This window comes from Acinonyx jubatus, chromosome A1 (genome assembly GCF_027475565.1).
Source record: "Acinonyx jubatus isolate Ajub_Pintada_27869175 chromosome A1, VMU_Ajub_asm_v1.0, whole genome shotgun sequence".
Taxonomy (NCBI): Eukaryota; Metazoa; Chordata; class Mammalia; order Carnivora; family Felidae; genus Acinonyx; species Acinonyx jubatus.
This window is the reverse complement of record NC_069380.1, coordinates 232,348,396-232,365,480: the sequence shown is the minus strand read 5'-3', so window position 1 is coordinate 232,365,480 and position 17,085 is coordinate 232,348,396. Positions and strand designations below refer to the sequence as shown.

The 17,085-nt window shown below is 47.1% G+C and overlaps 1 protein-coding gene across 2 annotated transcripts in view; it reads left to right on the top strand.

The window, feature by feature from the left end:
* ADAMTS16 (ADAM metallopeptidase with thrombospondin type 1 motif 16) overlaps positions 1-17,085 on the top strand; it is a 160,088-nt gene that overhangs the window by 72,979 nt on the left and 70,024 nt on the right. For both annotated transcript variants that reach the window (XM_027073837.2, XM_027073843.2), the window contains exons 11-13: positions 8,178-8,273; positions 13,447-13,595; positions 15,219-15,391. In XM_027073837.2, coding sequence (XP_026929638.2) covers positions 8,178-8,273; positions 13,447-13,595; positions 15,219-15,391 — 418 coding nt within the window. The remainder of the gene's footprint in view (positions 1-8,177; positions 8,274-13,446; positions 13,596-15,218; positions 15,392-17,085) is intronic.

Genomic DNA, 17,085 nt, shown 5'->3' with positions numbered 1-17,085 from the left:
GTCCCAGAAGTTAAATGCAGTACACCTTTCGTCATTGAGGAGATATTTACATGCAGTGAATCACCAATGTGTTTACCCACGTTTGTAACACAGTGTGTTACCAGCACACTGATCGGGAGGTGGCTTACTTCTGTAAAGCCGAAAAGTTCCCTCATGCCCTCTCCTATTCAGTCCCTTCCCCACCCCGGTGAGCAACTGTTGCTCTGATTCCCAGCACCTTAGGTACACTTGGCCTATTCTGGAGCTCTGTAATTGCCAAGGAAAGCATTTGCAGTGACATGGATGGAGCTAGAGAATATAATGCTAAGTGTAATAAGTTAGAGAAAAACAAACACCGTGTAATTTCAATCACACGCGGAATTTAAGAAACAAAACCAAAGAGAGAGACAGAGAAGCTGACTCTTAACTCTAGAGAACAGGGTACCGGAGGGGAGCTGGGGGTAGGGGGTGAAACAGGTGAGGAGAGTTAGGGGCACACTCACTGGGATGAGCGCTGAGTAATGTGTAGAGCTGTTGAATCACTGTATTGTATACCTGAAACTAACACCGTGTGTTAACTACATTGCAATTACGATTAGAAACTTCAGTGACGAATAGAAAACGAATATGATGTTAGCTGTTGGTTTTACATAGTTACCCTTTATCAAACAGACAAAGTTCCTTTTTGGGCCTAGATCGTTGAGAGGTTTTATCACAAAAGTGTGTTGACTTTTGGGAAACGTCTTCTGCGTCTGTTGATGTAGTTATATAGTTTCTCTTGTTTATTAAGTTAACGTGAGGAATTGTATTGGTTGGTTTTAAATTTTGTTTCCTATTGGCCATGCTTCTTTTTTAAATTTTTTTAATGTTTTATTTATTTTTGAGAGAGAGAGAGAGAACGAGCAGGGGAGGGGCAGAGAGAGAGGGAGACACAGAATCCCAAGCAGGCTCCAGGCTCCAAGCTGTCAGCACAGAGCTCGATGTGGGGCTCAAACCCAGGAACCGTGAGATCATGACCTGAGCCGGAGTCAGATGCTTAACCGACCGAGCCACCCAGGCATCACACTCACACTTCTTTTTTAGTTCCCTCTTTCCTTTCGGAGTAAACTTGCTTTTAAAAATTCTATTTTTTCCTCAATTTACATCTTAGCCATACTTTCTTACACTAGTTTTTAGTGGTCGTTCTAACGATTATAGCTGCATCTTTAATTTACAGTCTATGTAGAATTAACATTGTGCCGCTCTATGTAAAATGCAAGATCCTTACAAGTCAGTCCATGTGGCCCTCCTTCACACTGTACTGTTGTCACGTATTTTATTCTGTGCATGTTACAAGCTACCGGACACAACATTCTAATGTTTGTTTTAAAATAGGGAGTTACGGGATGCCCATGTGGCCCAGTCCGTTCAAGGGCCGAGCGACCGGCTCTTGATTTCGGCTCAGGTCATGATCTCGGAAACTGTGAGATCGAGCCCCACACTGAGGCTCTGTGCTGACAGCCCAGAGCCTGCTTTGGATACTTTAATTTATTATTATTTTTAAACGTTTATTTATTTATTTTGAGGGAGAAGGAGAGAGTGTGAGCAGGGGTGGGGCAGAGAGAGACTCCCAAGCAGGCTCTGCACTGTTAGCTCGGAGCCCGACGCGGGGACAGGTCTCACGGTTCCGGAGGTCGTGACCTGAGCCGAAATCAAGAGCCGGACGCTCAACCGCTCAACGGACTGCGCCACCCAGGTGCCCCAACAGGGAGTTACTTTTAAATAAAATTGGACCGTCTTTCACATTCACCCACCAATCCACCATGTAGTATTTATGCATTCTTATGGATCAGCTTCAAATCGTATCATTTGCTTTGGCCTGAAGGACCCAATTTAGCGTTCCTTATAGCCAGCATCGGCTAGCCACAGAGGATGTCAGCTTTTCTCTCTCTGAAAATGTCATTATTTCACCCACCACTTTGAAGAATAGTTTTTCTGAATATAGAATTCTCAACAGTTTTTTCTGTATTTTTACCCTTTAAAAATTTGAAGGGTATAATTCCACTTTCAACTGGACTCCGTTGTTTCTGATAAAAAGTTGGTCATCATCTGTAGCTTCTGCCCTCCCTTGTCACTTGTCTAGACAATTCAGCAAGCTCTACGTTTGGGTTATTTTAAGTTTCAGTTGCCAGAAATACCATCTAGTTCTTTGCAGTCTATATCTCTCTACTGGAATTTCCCATTTTTTTTCATTCATTCTGTCTACTTTTTCCTTTATAGCCTTGAGTATATTTATAACATAATACATGATCACTTTATGTTATATAAATTTATGTGAATAGGTGATCCCTTGCCCCTTTGAGGCTTTCTTTGGTTCTTCCCTAGGGCGCCTCTCTTTCAGTCTGTCCTTAGCCCAAGGGCAAAGCCTGTGCTCTAGAGTGTGGTTCTCACTCAGCACATGTGGACTTCGGGCTCTCCCCTGAGGGCCCAGAATGCTCACTGAGGTCTCTCCACCACGGGCGGGCCCAAACTCCGGTGTCTCCCAGCACAGTGTGGCCTCTGTCCTCCAGCCTGTCAGCTCTTAGCCCAAAGCTGCTGCCTCGTGCTGGGCCACACGAAGCATCATGTAGCATATCAGCCATTCACCCCACGGATCAGGAGGGACCTCAGGAAATCCTCAGGCAGGCACCTGCAGCCCCCAGCTTAATGTGGCTTTTTTCTTTTCTGGTCCCACATATTCTCATGGATTCTGGCTCCTTCTGCAGGCCCAGCTCTGATCTCTGCACCGTCCATTTGGGGGGACTGCATTATCTGCCTGGAACCCACCTCTGCACCACGGTCAGCAAGGTGCTCCAGGCAGATTGACAGGGCCGCGGTGTCACTCAAATTACAAATTTCCCTTCTCTTGAGGGACACTACTGTGCTGCCTGTTGCAAAGTCCAGAACAATTGGCCCAAATATTTTGTCCAGTTTTATGTAGTTTTTGTGTGCAGAGAGGTAACCCTGGTACCAGTTAACGTCATCATGGACCGTGGAGGAAATATCTTCTCAAGTTAAACAGAAATACATCCATTAGAATCAGTGAAGTCAGCTCATTCCCTATGATGTAAAGTTGTTTTTCAGCATAAATAAACGTGACGTATTTTCTAAGTTAAGTACCATTTGTGTGGCCACAGTCTCTAGGATCCTGAACCTCAAATTTAGTTATGGTGCAGCACTTAAAGTATCTTCCAAGTGAATTAAAACATCTCAAAATATTTTCACTAATAAAATTGAATTTTTTTTTATGAACTCCTTCCCGGAGCACCTGGGTGGTTCAGTTGGTTAGACATCCGACTTTGGCTCAGGTCATGATCTCACGGTCCGTGAGTTCAAGCCCTGAGTCAGGGCTCTGTGCTGACAGCTCAGAGCCTGGAGCCTGCTTCGGATTCTGTGTCTCCCTTTCTCTTTCTGCCCCTCTCCCACTCACTTTCTGTCTCTCTCTCTCTCTCTCTTTCTCTCTCAAAAATAAATAAACATTTAAAAAAATGTAAGTGAACTCCTTCTGAAATTTTATGAAATGGGTCTGTTTTGTTAGGTTGAAGTATAAAGATCCAGAGTTTACTGATGGGAGAATATAAAATAATAACCAGCAAATTACCTGGTGCCTAATCCCGCAACTAACACGTAAGGGCTTCTCAATTGCACATTTGCTGAGCAGGGGGATAGACAGAGGAATGCTATTTTAGAAAAGGGCTCTTTAAGTCCCTCTGCTATTTAGTTTGGGCAAGTTAATGAATAATGTGAACACATATGTATCTGTCTCTGGAATAAATAGATGTGTATATGGTGTATGTGTGTTTACATACTCATGTATGAATTCACGCACATATGTGGCCATGGCTTTCTCTGCTCTCTGAGGACTTGCATAGGGATCATGGGAATTAGTGATGAAAGAACCCTACTTCTTCAAAAACAAAAATAAATAATTGCAATAATTTATAGATCCCATTATAACATCATTTGTAATGGGATTTCAGTTTGTATTTTTGGAGAGTCTAATACAGACACTTTGAGATATTGGATCTGGTGGTGCCGAACTCACAGTGTGGAAATCCCCAACACTGCCCTCTGAGAATGTTGGTTTTATTTGTGGTGTTAGATTGTGAGGTTGAACGTAACCAAGTCAGTAGGACTGAAACTGGTCTTCGTAAACATAGCTCTTTTTTTTAAGTTTGTTTATTTTGAGGGTAGAGGGTGAAGGGACAGAAAGAGAGAGAGAGCAGCAGAGGGGGCGTGGGGTGGGGAGGGAGAGAGAATCCCAAGCTGGCCTCAAGCTGACAGCACACAGATCGACGTGGGGCTCGAACCCACGAACCATAAGATCACGGATCTAAGCCAAAACCAAGAGTTGGACGCTTAACCCACTGAGCCACTCAGATGCGCCACGAACGTAAGCTCTTAAACTGGAGGACAGACTCTCAAGTGAGTGCCCTCGTTAAAGACCATGCTCCTTCGCTGCAAAGATGAAAAAGCAAGTGTGGACTCTCCATGTGCCTTTAGCTTTGTCCTCCCTGAGTTAAGTGTTAGTTGTCACGTCTTCATCGCGTGTGTTAGCATCGCGTCTTCATCTAGTGCCTCTCCTGCCCCGTCAGCATCAACATCAGCGGTGCCTGGTGGCCTGACCCTGGTCTGAGATGCAGACTGCCAGAGTGACTTGGAAACCTGATCCCCTTTGTGTCCTGGGTACTGTAGTGAAACTGGGAGCTTCCCCCCACACCCAGCATGTCTTACATTCCAGCTCTTTGACCCTAGACGTATGATTTAATAGGGTCTTTGTTCCAAGAGGACCCTGAAATTTAATAAAGGAGGTAATGACATATAACAATAATGGTTAATTTAATACAATCCTTGCACACTATGTCCAGAAGTTAGCAGTTAAGTCAAAGTACGATAAAAGTGGGAGGGTGTCATCGGTTTTTGGTTGTTCAGTTGTTTCGTGGTCATTTTATTACCTAATTGTTTGAGATGCTAGAAGTTTCATGTGTTTTCCAGGATAGAGTGTCACATTTTTGTGAAACGTCAGTTACATCTGTAGGGTACCAAGGTTTCAAATACATTTTGCTATGTTGGAAAACAGCATGGATTATATGATATTTCAAGGCTCTTCTCACTCTTGTGATTTGTTTTGGCCTGGAGTACTGTGTTGGGGATCAAGCCGGTTCCAGGATGGGCTGAAATACACAGGCGGCATAGGCCAGGCATAGACTGAGTTAGTGGGTCACATGCCTTAGGGGCAAGCTATCATCCACCTCCTGTATTTGAGAGCTTTGTCCTTAGTAAAGTCAAAAAAAAAAGAAAAATCACCTTTAATGGTATCTTCCATTCATAGTTCTGTATTCTACAGAATGTTCCCGAAAACTACGATGTAAGAATATTGTGAGAATACTTTAAATAGTAGGGTCTAGATCTAGTATTTTCATACATAAGGTGCCCTGCCTATGTCTTCTTAGATGTTTTTACAATCGCATCTCATTGACCGTTATTAATTTCCTTCCATAGGAAGGAAATTTTTCCATAGGAAAAATGTTCCCGCTCATTCCATCCAAGGTTTCCACAGGAATAAACTGACAGACGTTCAGCTCACTCAGAAAGCGTTTATTGAAAGCCAGCTAGGTATTGAGCTCTGTGTCAGGTAGCTATGTCAAATACACAGGAATAATTTAACATTTAAAAAATTTTCAATGCTTATTTATTTTTGAGCGACAGAGCGTGCATGGGGGAGGGGCAGAGAGAGAGGGAGACACAGAATCCGAAGCAGGCTCCAGGCCCTGAGCTGTCAGCATAGAGCCCGACACGGGGTTCGAACTCACGGACTGTGAGATCATGACCTGAGCCGAAGTCGGCGGCTCAACCGACTCAGCCACCCAGGCAGCCCTAATTTAACATTTTAAAACACCATTTATTTTGTATCGTCTTGGGTAGTCTTTGAAACTGCCCCATCCGTTGGTAGCACCTGCTCCCTGAGGCCACAGCCGTGAAGCCCGGCAGAGCGGAATTTGGGCTGGAGTCACCTCCCACCCGTGGAGTGAGGGAAATGTGTGCTGCGCTTGGTCCCCCCGGGATAGTGGCCTGAGTTGGGTGTGTTAACGACAACCACTGCATTTAGCTCCCAGGACAGGCCGTGAGCGGGACAGTGGGGGGGTTCCCATCCTCAAGCATACGAGGCGGACACCGGGTCCTGCCTGCCCGGATCTGCCTTTCCAGTCCACACCGATGTGCCTCCCTTCCCGGAAGCCCGGACTCTCTGCCCAGCCACTGTGTCCATCTCCCATGTGACCCGACCACAGGAGCAGCTACCTCGTTCCCATCCACCCATTCATTTCTTCATCCATTCATCCACTTGTGCCTTGATTGGCTTACGTGTCCAAACCCAGCCTCCGGACTTCATAGTGAGCCACCGCTCCAGGGCAGGGACGCCTGCCTCCCACTGCGCTACCGACTCTGGTTCTGATCCACCACTTTCCCACCCAGACATCGAGCCTGCGTCTGTGAGCTCCGATTTCAAGGGAGCTTTATTTATATCCTGGTATCCTATCAAGTCATCACCCTGCAAGCCAGTGCTTTGCAGTTGTCTCTTTGGAGAGTTGCAGACGCTCGGGCCCCTGCTCTTACGGATTCCTTGAGGTCTGCTTACGGCTCTGATCTGTAAACGCTGTTCTGGCCAAGAACAGAGGCCCCCAACTCAGCATGCCGATTTCGTGAGAGGCATTCGCCACCAACGTGACGCATTTGCCCCAGTAACGCTTAGCGACTGAACGCCGCCGGTTCACATCTCCAGAACAGTTGTGCAGATCATTTAAGAAACGTTAGCCTCCTGTGCGTTTGAAGCTACCACCAGCGTTCCTGAAGGTTCCATCCTTTTCTGAGTCTTACTCTCGCCCCTCTCTAGGATGTTCCTTTGGGCGTAGAAAGCTATGAAAGGAAAACTGATTCCTTGAACTTGGAGAGACTTTCACTGTGTGTAAATCTCAGATCTTGTTTTATTTTACTGCCCTATCAGCCATGTGGGTCTTCCTTCCTCTGCCCAAACCCTTTGTTCTTTCTCCTTTGAATGTCATCCCCTCTTCCGTAACAAAGTCCGTAAGCTCAGGAATTGGCTGAGACATCATATCTTCCCGTGTGTCCTTTCCTGAGTCTTCCTGCTTGCATGCACGATATGGTGACTTACAGCAAATTTACCCCATTAGACCATGCTTGAGAGGGTGGGTCTGGGTCATATTCCTTATGGAGTCTCCCTCCTAGCAAGGCAACTGGCATATTCCAGGCCTTCATGAAAGGTTGGGGATGGGGGTGCCTGGGTGGCTCAGTTGGTGAAGCGTCTAGGTCTTGATTTCAGCTCAGGTCGTGATCTCAGGTTCATGAGTTTGAACTCCACATTGGGCTCTGGGCTGACAGCTGAGAGCCTGCTTAGGATTCCCCCCCACCATGCTGTCTCTGTCTCTCTCCAAGTAAATAAATACACTTGAATAATAATTAAGAAAAAGGATTGGGGATGGTGGGTGGGTGGGTGGATGGATGGGCAAGTCAGAAAATTTCATAATCAACTTTAATTTAGAAATGAGGATTCAGACTTGGAGAGGTAAAAGAATAAATTGTACAGTGTTAGGCTTTATCGAACCTTTTCAATTTCTGTAGTTTGCTCCAACCTCAGGATTCAGCCTATTTTACTTGTTAGTTTAGGAAAGATGATTTTCTGGAGCGCCCGGGGGGCTCAGTCAGTTGGGCGTCTGAGTCTTGATTTTGGCTCAGGTCATGATGTCATGGCTCGTGAGTTTGAGCCCCAGGTCAGGCTCTGCGCTGATGGCACACTGGATTCTGTGCTTGGAGTTCTCTCTCTCTGCCTCTCTCCCTGCTCACACATGCCCTTTGTGTGTGTGTGTGTGTCTCTCTCTCTCTCTCTCTCAAAATAAATAAACTTAAAAAAATTTAAAAAGGACATCATTGTGTCAAATTGATGATAACTACATCTGAATAAATAAAAGCTTCGGGGACGGAATGAAGTCGGGCCGAGTCTAGAACATGAGTCTCTGAGTCTTCTTTCTTCTTTACCGTTTTCATCTGCTGCTGCTAACCCGCTTTCAGTTTATATCCGCCGTTTCCCCCTTCAGTCATTCAGTGATATTTTATTGTAGATTTGTGGACCATTTGTAACACTAACGACCTTTTCTCCCCGGTAGGATATCTGCAAAGCCCTGTGGTGCCACCGAATTGGAAGGAAATGCGAGACTAAATTTATGCCCGCAGCAGAAGGCACTGTTTGTGGGCATGACATGGTAAGGACCTAATCTCGGGTCATGGGTCATGCTCGGATGTCACAGCCTCTCTACCCACGCGTCTCTCCTCCTCCCGCACTGGTATTTTGTCCGCCCGTCTTCCTCATTTCTATGTGCGAACCTACCCCTGGGTCAGAAGATGGGGTTTCATCTAGATTGGTACCGGGAGGGGGCTCCTTTCTCCTCTTCTTCCTTTCCCGATGATGTAATTGGTGGGCCGTCTGCCACTAATAGATGTGGATGCCAGGCGACAGGTGGCGACCGCATGTATTTAATGAGGGGAAACATTAAACCCTTGACCATATTTTAACCGTGGGCAGCACCCGCATTAGGTAGTGCTGTTAAAGGCACAGAGCATCAATTCGAAGACCCTGGAGCAGACCATTCTGACCTGTCGTCTCCCCTGGGAAAAAAAAAGAGAGGCGCTTCGGTAGAGAAAAGAACTACATAAAGCAGCACATTTATTACTCACTGGTAGAGAATGATGATTTTGTCATTGAATTGAAAGTATCTTAATACCCAAGAGCGTTATTTTGACTCCTTTGATTAAACCTGTGATTTCACTGTTCTTTTTAATATATAAGACTATTATTGAGGGGGTGCCTGGCTGGCTCAGTCGGTTAGGCGTCCGACTTCGGCCCTGGTCGTGATCTCGTGGTTTGTAGGTTCAAGCCCCACGTCAGGCTCTGTGCTGACAGCTCAGGGCCTGGAGCCTGCTTAGGATTCTCTCTCCCTCTCTCTCTCCGCCCCTCCCCCACTCGTGCTCTCTCTCCCTCTCTCTCTCTCTCAAATAAATGAGCATAAAAAACACATCTAAAATATAAGACTGTTGATAAAGATGGAAATACACGGGACCCAAGTTATTACGTAACCATGTTTGCAAGGCTAGGCGTGTGACCTTTTCAGTGATGGTCATGAACGTGAAAGAGAAATTCATGCCTAAATGTCACTGGTTCATACGTGTAGATGCCAAAGCAAATATATCACACCCTGAGCGTATTTTAATGGGAACATGGACACAAAGGGTTAAACATGTTAGCAGACAGTGCTGACATGTGCTCCCAGGATAAATTCTGGCGACACCGACAGAGGGAATGAAGAGCTAGGAGTGCCCCTACGGCAGAGACCCCTACGTTTAGTCCCTCAAACACGGGGGTACTCACAATTAAATCCTTCTAGAGATATAAGCAACAGGAGTGTAATAATTCATACCCATAAAACTCTGGGGCACCTGGGTGGCTCAGTCAGTTAAGCGCCCAACTCAAGATCTCAGCCCAGGTCTTGATCTCAGGGCTGTGCGTTCGAGCCCCGAGCTGGGCTCTGTGTTGGACTCCGCACCGGGCATGAAGCCTACTTACAAACGAAATGTAATCAATATGCTTTTAGAGTCTCGGAAGAGGAGAGGAACCCGCCGGCGTGCCACAACGTGGAAAACACACATGGTCGCGGCACGCCAGGGAATTGGCCTGAGCAGTAAGCCGCAGGTGATCATAACCTTCTGCACTTAGTTGGTTGACCTTTACTCTTCAGGTGACAGTTCGCAAAACGAGGCTGCTCTCCAGAACGATTGGCAGAAGCTGCAGCCCACGCAGGCCCCGGGGGGTTCTCAGGTCGCCTGCTTCCTGTAGGACCAACTCCCTAGCTCTGGCGCTCCCTGAAAATCACCTATACATTCTCGTTATGTTTTATTTACCGCAAAAGCACAGTCAAATCGGTGGTTCTTGGTATTTTCAGTTCATTTCCCTTGTTGGGCCAGAATACACGTGGGACGGCGTCAGCGCTCCTGTGAAATCTCCCTTTGCTGTTAATTGCGTGCCTTCCTGTGTTACTGGCTGCCGTGTGTCCCTGAGCTTTATCGGTCTAGAAGCGTGTGTTCCCAGACGTCAGTGTCACAGTGCTTTGGCCGGTCCCGGTCGGTGCGTTCTGGGTGATTGGCTACAACCATGCCGCTTCTGTACCCTTTTCTCCTGGACGGGAGCCTGTTTCCTTCCACCTTGCGCTGCCTGTGAGGCTTGCGCGTGGTGGAAAATGGGGCTGATGTTGATTGCATTTTGTAGCATGAAGCTCTATCCTGAGTACCTCAAATACAGGTGGCCCTGACGACCACCGTGTGACGGCGAGTCTGTCGCGGCCCCCCTCGGGCACTCAAGAACCTTTCCAGGGAAGGACGCTGGGTTCCTTTGTTCTCATGCCAGGGGAATCCAGGGCAAGGGGCTGGGACCACAGCCCAAAGCATAGGAAAGCAGATTCTAGCCCGCTAACAATCATGGGCCTCTAATGCAGAATTAAACCAGCTCTCATGTTACCCAGATCTGACACTCGGTGCTCGGTGCTTGGCCCATGTGACCACATCAGATTTTTGGAGCAGCCCAGCCTGGTGGTACGCATCATCGCTAAGGTTCTTGGTGGGGGGGGGGGGGGGGGGGGGAGGGGACACACAGTCTCAGAGCACTGGAGTCACCTGCCCCAGGCCACACGGCAGCAGGACTAATACTGAGGTTCCTTTTCTCCCTGCTTCCCGAGTCAGCGGCTGCATCTTATCAGGGTGCTTCCCGTGTGGGCTGGGTTTGGAGGTGCCATGCAGACTCCGGGGACAGTATCAGAGCAGGAACGAGCATGTATCGTGACATCTCGCTTGCTAAGATGAAGCCTTCTCTCGAACACCACGTTGTCCATGAATAAAATACAAATGGTGAGAAACGTGGGGTGGTCCTGGAAACCAAACTGGTGTTTCGGTGGAAATGGCGTGTGCGTACTTAACACATGCCCTTCCCCGACCCGCTCACGGTGGGCTCCCCAGCTCTGTGACCTGCGTGGACTTGATACATAAAGTCGGTGTGCACGTGGATGCACGTGTTTGGGCCCCTGTACCTTCATGCCAACGTGCATTCCCCCCTCCAACCTCCTTCAGAGAAGTTACGGTGTTTTCTCCTCAGACCTCCAGAAAGTTTTTGTTTAATAATTTTTTTTGTAGTTTATTTTGAGAGAGACAGAGAGAGAGATCGAACAGGGGAGGGCAGAGAGAGAAGAGAGAGACAGAATCCCAAGCCAGCTCTGCACTGTTAGCACAGAGCCCAACCCGGGGGTTTGAACCCACAAACTGTGAGATCGTGACCTGAGCCGAAACCAAGAGTCCGATGCTTCACCGACTGGGCCACCCAGGTGCCCCTAAAAGCAACTTGTAAAGGGACGGTCCTGTAAGGATATTCGGACGAAAGCAGCAGCATTTCACTGGCAAGAATACCAACGGCAGCAGCAATTTCGACAGCAGAAGACCGGAAGCCACGCAGATGTGGCGTGAAGAGGGCAGTGGCTGAAGAACCCCACCTGCAGAAGGAGAGCCCCATCTGCACGCTGCAGCAGATGATCTGCAGACATCCCGTAGGTGGACAAGCAGAACGAATGGAGCATGTGCAGTGGGCCCTCACTGACCAAAAGAAAAGGAAGTCGTCATCTGTACAGTTATTTTTCTTACGTCAAAAAAAAAAAAGAAAGGATAAACCCAAAATTTGGAAGAATAAACGTAAATATTTGCTGTACTTTTAAAACAGAGTGAAACCACATTTTCTTCAAGTAACCCTTACATGCCAGAAGCAAAAGCAACTGGACCCAAACACCTGTCACCTTGTTGGCTCGACCAAAACTGTAACAGAAGCATTGTTTCGAATGGCTTTAAAACCTGGAAATATTTTCTGAGCTTCAACTTGTTGGTTCTTGCTTCCACATTTTCTGGGTTGTGTGTGAGAAAGCTCTGACCGGGTGATTTTTTTAAATGGGACAAAACAACCACAGCAGACCCCTGATGTGTCCCTCCCGGTCCCTCCCGGTCCCTCCCGGTCTCTGCCAGCTGCAGGGCCCTGCCCAGAGCCCACAGGAGCCAGCCCTCTGCTTCTCTCAGCTACTTCTCTCCTCTGACTCGAGGCCATTGAGGAGCAGGTGCCCTGCTGTCTCCTGTGCACCCCTCACCGGGCTGAGGGTGTCAGGGGGATTTCAGGACTTGTTCTAGCACCTGGGGGTGAGGGCAGGGAGGTAACAAAAGAGAGACTTATTTTTTGTTTGTGGGAAAGAATCGAAGAATTGAATGGATGAGGTTTCAGTGCTCAGAATTTCTTATGTTCAAGTTTCCCTCCTTGAATGGTGTTAAATCAAACCACTTGTAATTGCCAACAAAGGTCAAGTGGCAGCCATCTGATAACGTTTTCACCCGACACAACAATGAATAATTGAAGTGTTGTTATTTTCCTCTTGTAAAGTACCATTTTTTCTCTCGGAACAAATCCGGTGGCCCTAACCTTGGAGCCAGACGGGAGGGGACTTGACCCTGTCCCTCACCCCACAGCCCTCAGGCCAGACTCTGCTTGGTCCCTGCGGGCCAGCAGCAAGGGACGAGCAACTTCCTTTTCTCCTCTCAGCAGATGGCCTGAAGATTGTCGAAGTCTACACCAAACCATGGGTGGAAAACCAACAGCATTGAACACCACGTGAGATGTGTAGCCTTGACGTGTGATGAAAGCAAAGACAACGCATGGCTTTGGGCATGAACTGACATCGATGAGCGTTGCTCTTGAGAAGGGACAGCTGATGGCATCTCCAGCCATGTGGGGACACGTGCAGCTCTGTGTGGGCTGTGTTATCTCCCCGGGAAGCAGTGTGACCTCCGACCCTCGTCCGCCGATAACCTCTGGGCTCCGGGCTTGGAGCCCAGGTGCTTGGGAGTGATGGCACAGAGCATCGGCCAGAAATGACAAGGTGTTGAGTCACATGGAACCTCCAGCTGGATGTTTCTACCCGAGGCCCTGTCTGCTCTCAAAGAGCTATGAAAAGCACGTTGTTCTCGGAGAGACTGGAGTTCACTCACCTGAGAGCCGCACGATCAGGCTGAACGTTCGCGCAACACCACTTAATTACATGTGCTGAATTCCAGCAGCTCGTACGCTAGAAAATGGTTCTTCTGTGTATCTTCCCTCTACGGGGATTTATAAACCGTGCTAGGCTGCAAAAGGTAAAAGAAGCAACATCCACTCACTGTATTTGTATCATACGCTTACCTGAAGGTCAGATGTTGATATCTTGCACGTTCTACCAAACTCCCCATGGCTGACATCACAGCGGTGCTGGACCCGCCTATCCACCCATGAGTCACGTCAACCTTTTTCTCTTTTTTAATTTTTAGTGGTGCCGGGGAGGACAGTGTGTGAAATATGGTGACGAAGGCCCCAAGCCCACGCATGGCCATTGGTCAGACTGGTCTTCCTGGTCCCCTTGCTCCAGGACCTGCGGAGGAGGGGTGTCTCACAGAGACCGCCTGTGCGCAAATCCCAAGTAAGTACGTCCTCACTTCCCTCCTCACGAGTGATTTCTGTGCTGTGAACCTTCCAAGCCGCGTGTGTACCTAAATTCAGTAATATCGATCTGTACGTCACGTAGCTGTGTAGGGATCACTGAGTAGGTGGAACCACATGGATGGAGCTAGAGAGTTTTGTGCTAAGTGAAATAAGTCAGAGAAAAACAAATACTGTATGATTTCACTCCTACGTGGAATTTAAGAAGCAAGCAAAGGGGAAAAAGAAGAGGGAGAAAGTGAGAAACAGACTCTTAACTATAGAGCGCACACTGATGGTCACCAGAGGGAAGGGGGGAGGGGGTATGGGTGAAACAGGTGATGGGGATTAAGGAGGGCGCTTGTGATGAGCATCGGGTGAGGCATGGAGGTGTCGAGTCACTCTGTCCTACACCTAAAACTAACGGAACCCTGTGTGTTGGCTATGCCGGAATTAAAAAGCATCACTGAGCAGGAAAGTCATTTTAGTCAAGTATTTCTCAAACAGCGATATCTCTTTGGTATAATTTAAGATGCTTCAAGCGACCTGACCATAGCACGTGATAACAGACCCAGCAGCGATACTCAGGAAGTGGATTTTAGCCACATTTCTACGAAATACCAAGGGTCTGGCTAAAATGAGTATGCAAATCATGAAGATATGGAGAACACAAATGAATAAGAATCAGGAAGAACCGTTTTTTCACGTGGGAAAAAAAAAGCCAGATGTTGGGTTCTTCATGAAATATATTTACCTTTGCAACATGTGGTTTCACTGTGACCTGCTGTGAGAAGACAGGGACACCAGAAGCGGTCCCCAGTGCGCTGGGGTAGAGGAGTTTCCAAATCCTCCCTTTGCACCTGACTTTGCTTAAAACATGACTCCTATCACGGCTCTTCAGTCCTGTCTTTATCATGTGATGCTCAGTGGGTCCGCCACATCGTATGGCTGCGTCCACGTGAATTCTAGGGGGTGAGCTGGGGGTGTTTCCCATCAGCACCGACCAGTGGAAGGTGACTTCAGCGAAGTCCCTGAATGGCAGTCTCAACTCTGCCGGCTGTCAACTGTGTGGTTCTGGGAGAGCCGCCCTCCCTTAGCGGTCCCTCCTCTATGAGTGCAGACAACGGCAACGTCACGCTGCCTTCTGCAGGGGTGCTGGGAGTCGGTGGCGCACAGATGCCGGCAGATCCATTTCCACACCCTAACTGGCTCTACTAACCTTGTGAATAACACTGCCCACGTCGTTAATGGGTGAGAAAGTGCCAGGGTCCCTTAGAAGTACACTTTTCTTACTTGGTCGCTGAAAACAACATAACAGGATCTGCTCATCTCTTCAATAAGCCTAATTTCCAGGGAGGGGAGAGTAGCTGTGAAATGTAGGGCTTCTTTTTGGTTTTAGCGTGCAGTCATTTCGGGGACAGCATGAGTGTGAGCGGGGGAGGGGCAGAGAGAGAGGGAGACCGAGGATCCAAAGCGGGCTCTGGGTTGACAGCAGCAAGACTGACGCGGGGCTCGAGCTCACGAACCATGCGATTGTGATCTGAGCTGAAGCTGGACACTCAACCAGCCTAGCCACCCAGACGCCCCAACCGTAGGGTTTCTAATTGCGAAATGTATGTTCCAGACCATCGCACGGAGGGAAGTTTTGTGAGGGCTCAGCTCGGACTCTGAGGCTTTGCAACAGTCAGAAATGTCCCCACGATAGCGTTGACTTCCGTGCGGCACAGTGTGCCGAGTACAACAGCAAACGGTTCCGAGGATGGCACTACAAGTGGAAGCCATACACTCAAGTGCAAGGTAAATCTTAAATCCCCCCTTCTAGGAATAGCCTCATGCTTTAAAGAATTACGTGACTGAAAACTCTTTAAAGAATTACGTGGTTGAAAATGTGGTGTTCGGATAGACCACATCGCTATGTGAGGTCGTTGTCACAGGCTCTTCTGCCTAACCCCTTGGCCGCTGGCTTCGTACCTGAACTTGACCAGCGGTGTGGCCAGAAATTAACAAGCAGATAGAGAGTGTGTGCGTCATACCGTGAAATCTTCAAAGAAGTGATAAAACATTCAAAACGGATGGTTTATTGATAAGGGATCAGTGCTTTTTAATTACAAATCACAGTAGTTGAGGGCGATCTCACCCATCGAACACTTACAATTGCCAGAGAATGAAAGAAAAATTTTAGTATCTTTTGGAAAAGCAGTTGACTTTCAAGTATAGTATATTCAAAACTCTGGTTCTAAACCAAGAAGTTTATCTGCACCATATGTAAGATTTTATTCTCCAGTGTGAGAGAAGTACTTACTGTTCTTAAGACTGAAAGAACTTGAACCTGGTAGCTCCGCTGACATAATTTAAAGAGAAATCCAAAGAATACCTAGTCACCTCGCTCTTTGAAACTGGGAATACTGTCCAAGCAACGGTCAAGACATACATAAATCTCATCTGACTTTATAAGCATAATGTTTTCATGGTAAGAACTTTATGAAGTCAGTAAATTCTGGAAGGAGAAGTTTAAGCAGTTTCACACAGAGCATTTTTGGTTGTTTTTACTCCCAGACTCAGTAAAATGTAAGCCAGTGAGAGTTAAGTAGGCAGGAGAAAAAGGAGAAAGAAGTTTGAAATTGGGGCCAAAATACGTGTGCTCTTCAGGACATAAACACATTAATCATGGAAGCACATACTTGCCTTGATTCTTAGGGTTGTTCAATGGAGTCTCCTCCTGTACAATAAAGAAAATATTTGTGGATGAGTCTTGAGCCCATGAAAATTCCTGAGGCAGACTATATTTTCGTCAACTCAGCCCTTCTTTACCAAGAAGAACGAAGGGGAAAAAGTTCATGTTAATTACATAAATCATAAAATCTTTGAAATAGATTATCAAAAGAAATCGACTGGCTCTGCCACTCTTAAGTATACGGTGATACCTACATTCCCCACGTATCAGTATTTTTTGACAATCATTGTGTTTATAGAAAACATCATTCTCTGAAGATTTCATCTAAAATTTATTCCTTTTATCAGTTTAAAAATATTATAAATTTCATCAAATGCATTAGCTTTTTAAAAATTTTTTTGCTTTAGTGTTGATTTATTTTTGAGAGAGAGAGAGACAGAGACAGAGTGTGAGTGGGGGGAGGGGCAGAGAGTGAGGGAGACACAGAATCCCGAGCAGGCTCCAGGCTCCAGGCTCCGAGCTGTCAGCGCAGAGCCTGACGTGGGGCTCAAACTCGCGAACCATGAGATCATGACCTGAGCCGAATGCCTAACCCACTGAGCCACCCAGGCACCCCAAATGCACTAGCTTTTAATAAATTTCGTGATTATTTGAATTCTTTTATTACATTTTTCCTGTGAGAATTGTGTATATTGCTACAAAATAGTAATGACCTTTTGCATTTCTGCAAGAGAATAGTTCATCAAACTAGTAAAATAGTCGAACAGTGATGTTGTCGTTCCAGTCAACAAATATTTATTGAATGCCTACTATGTGC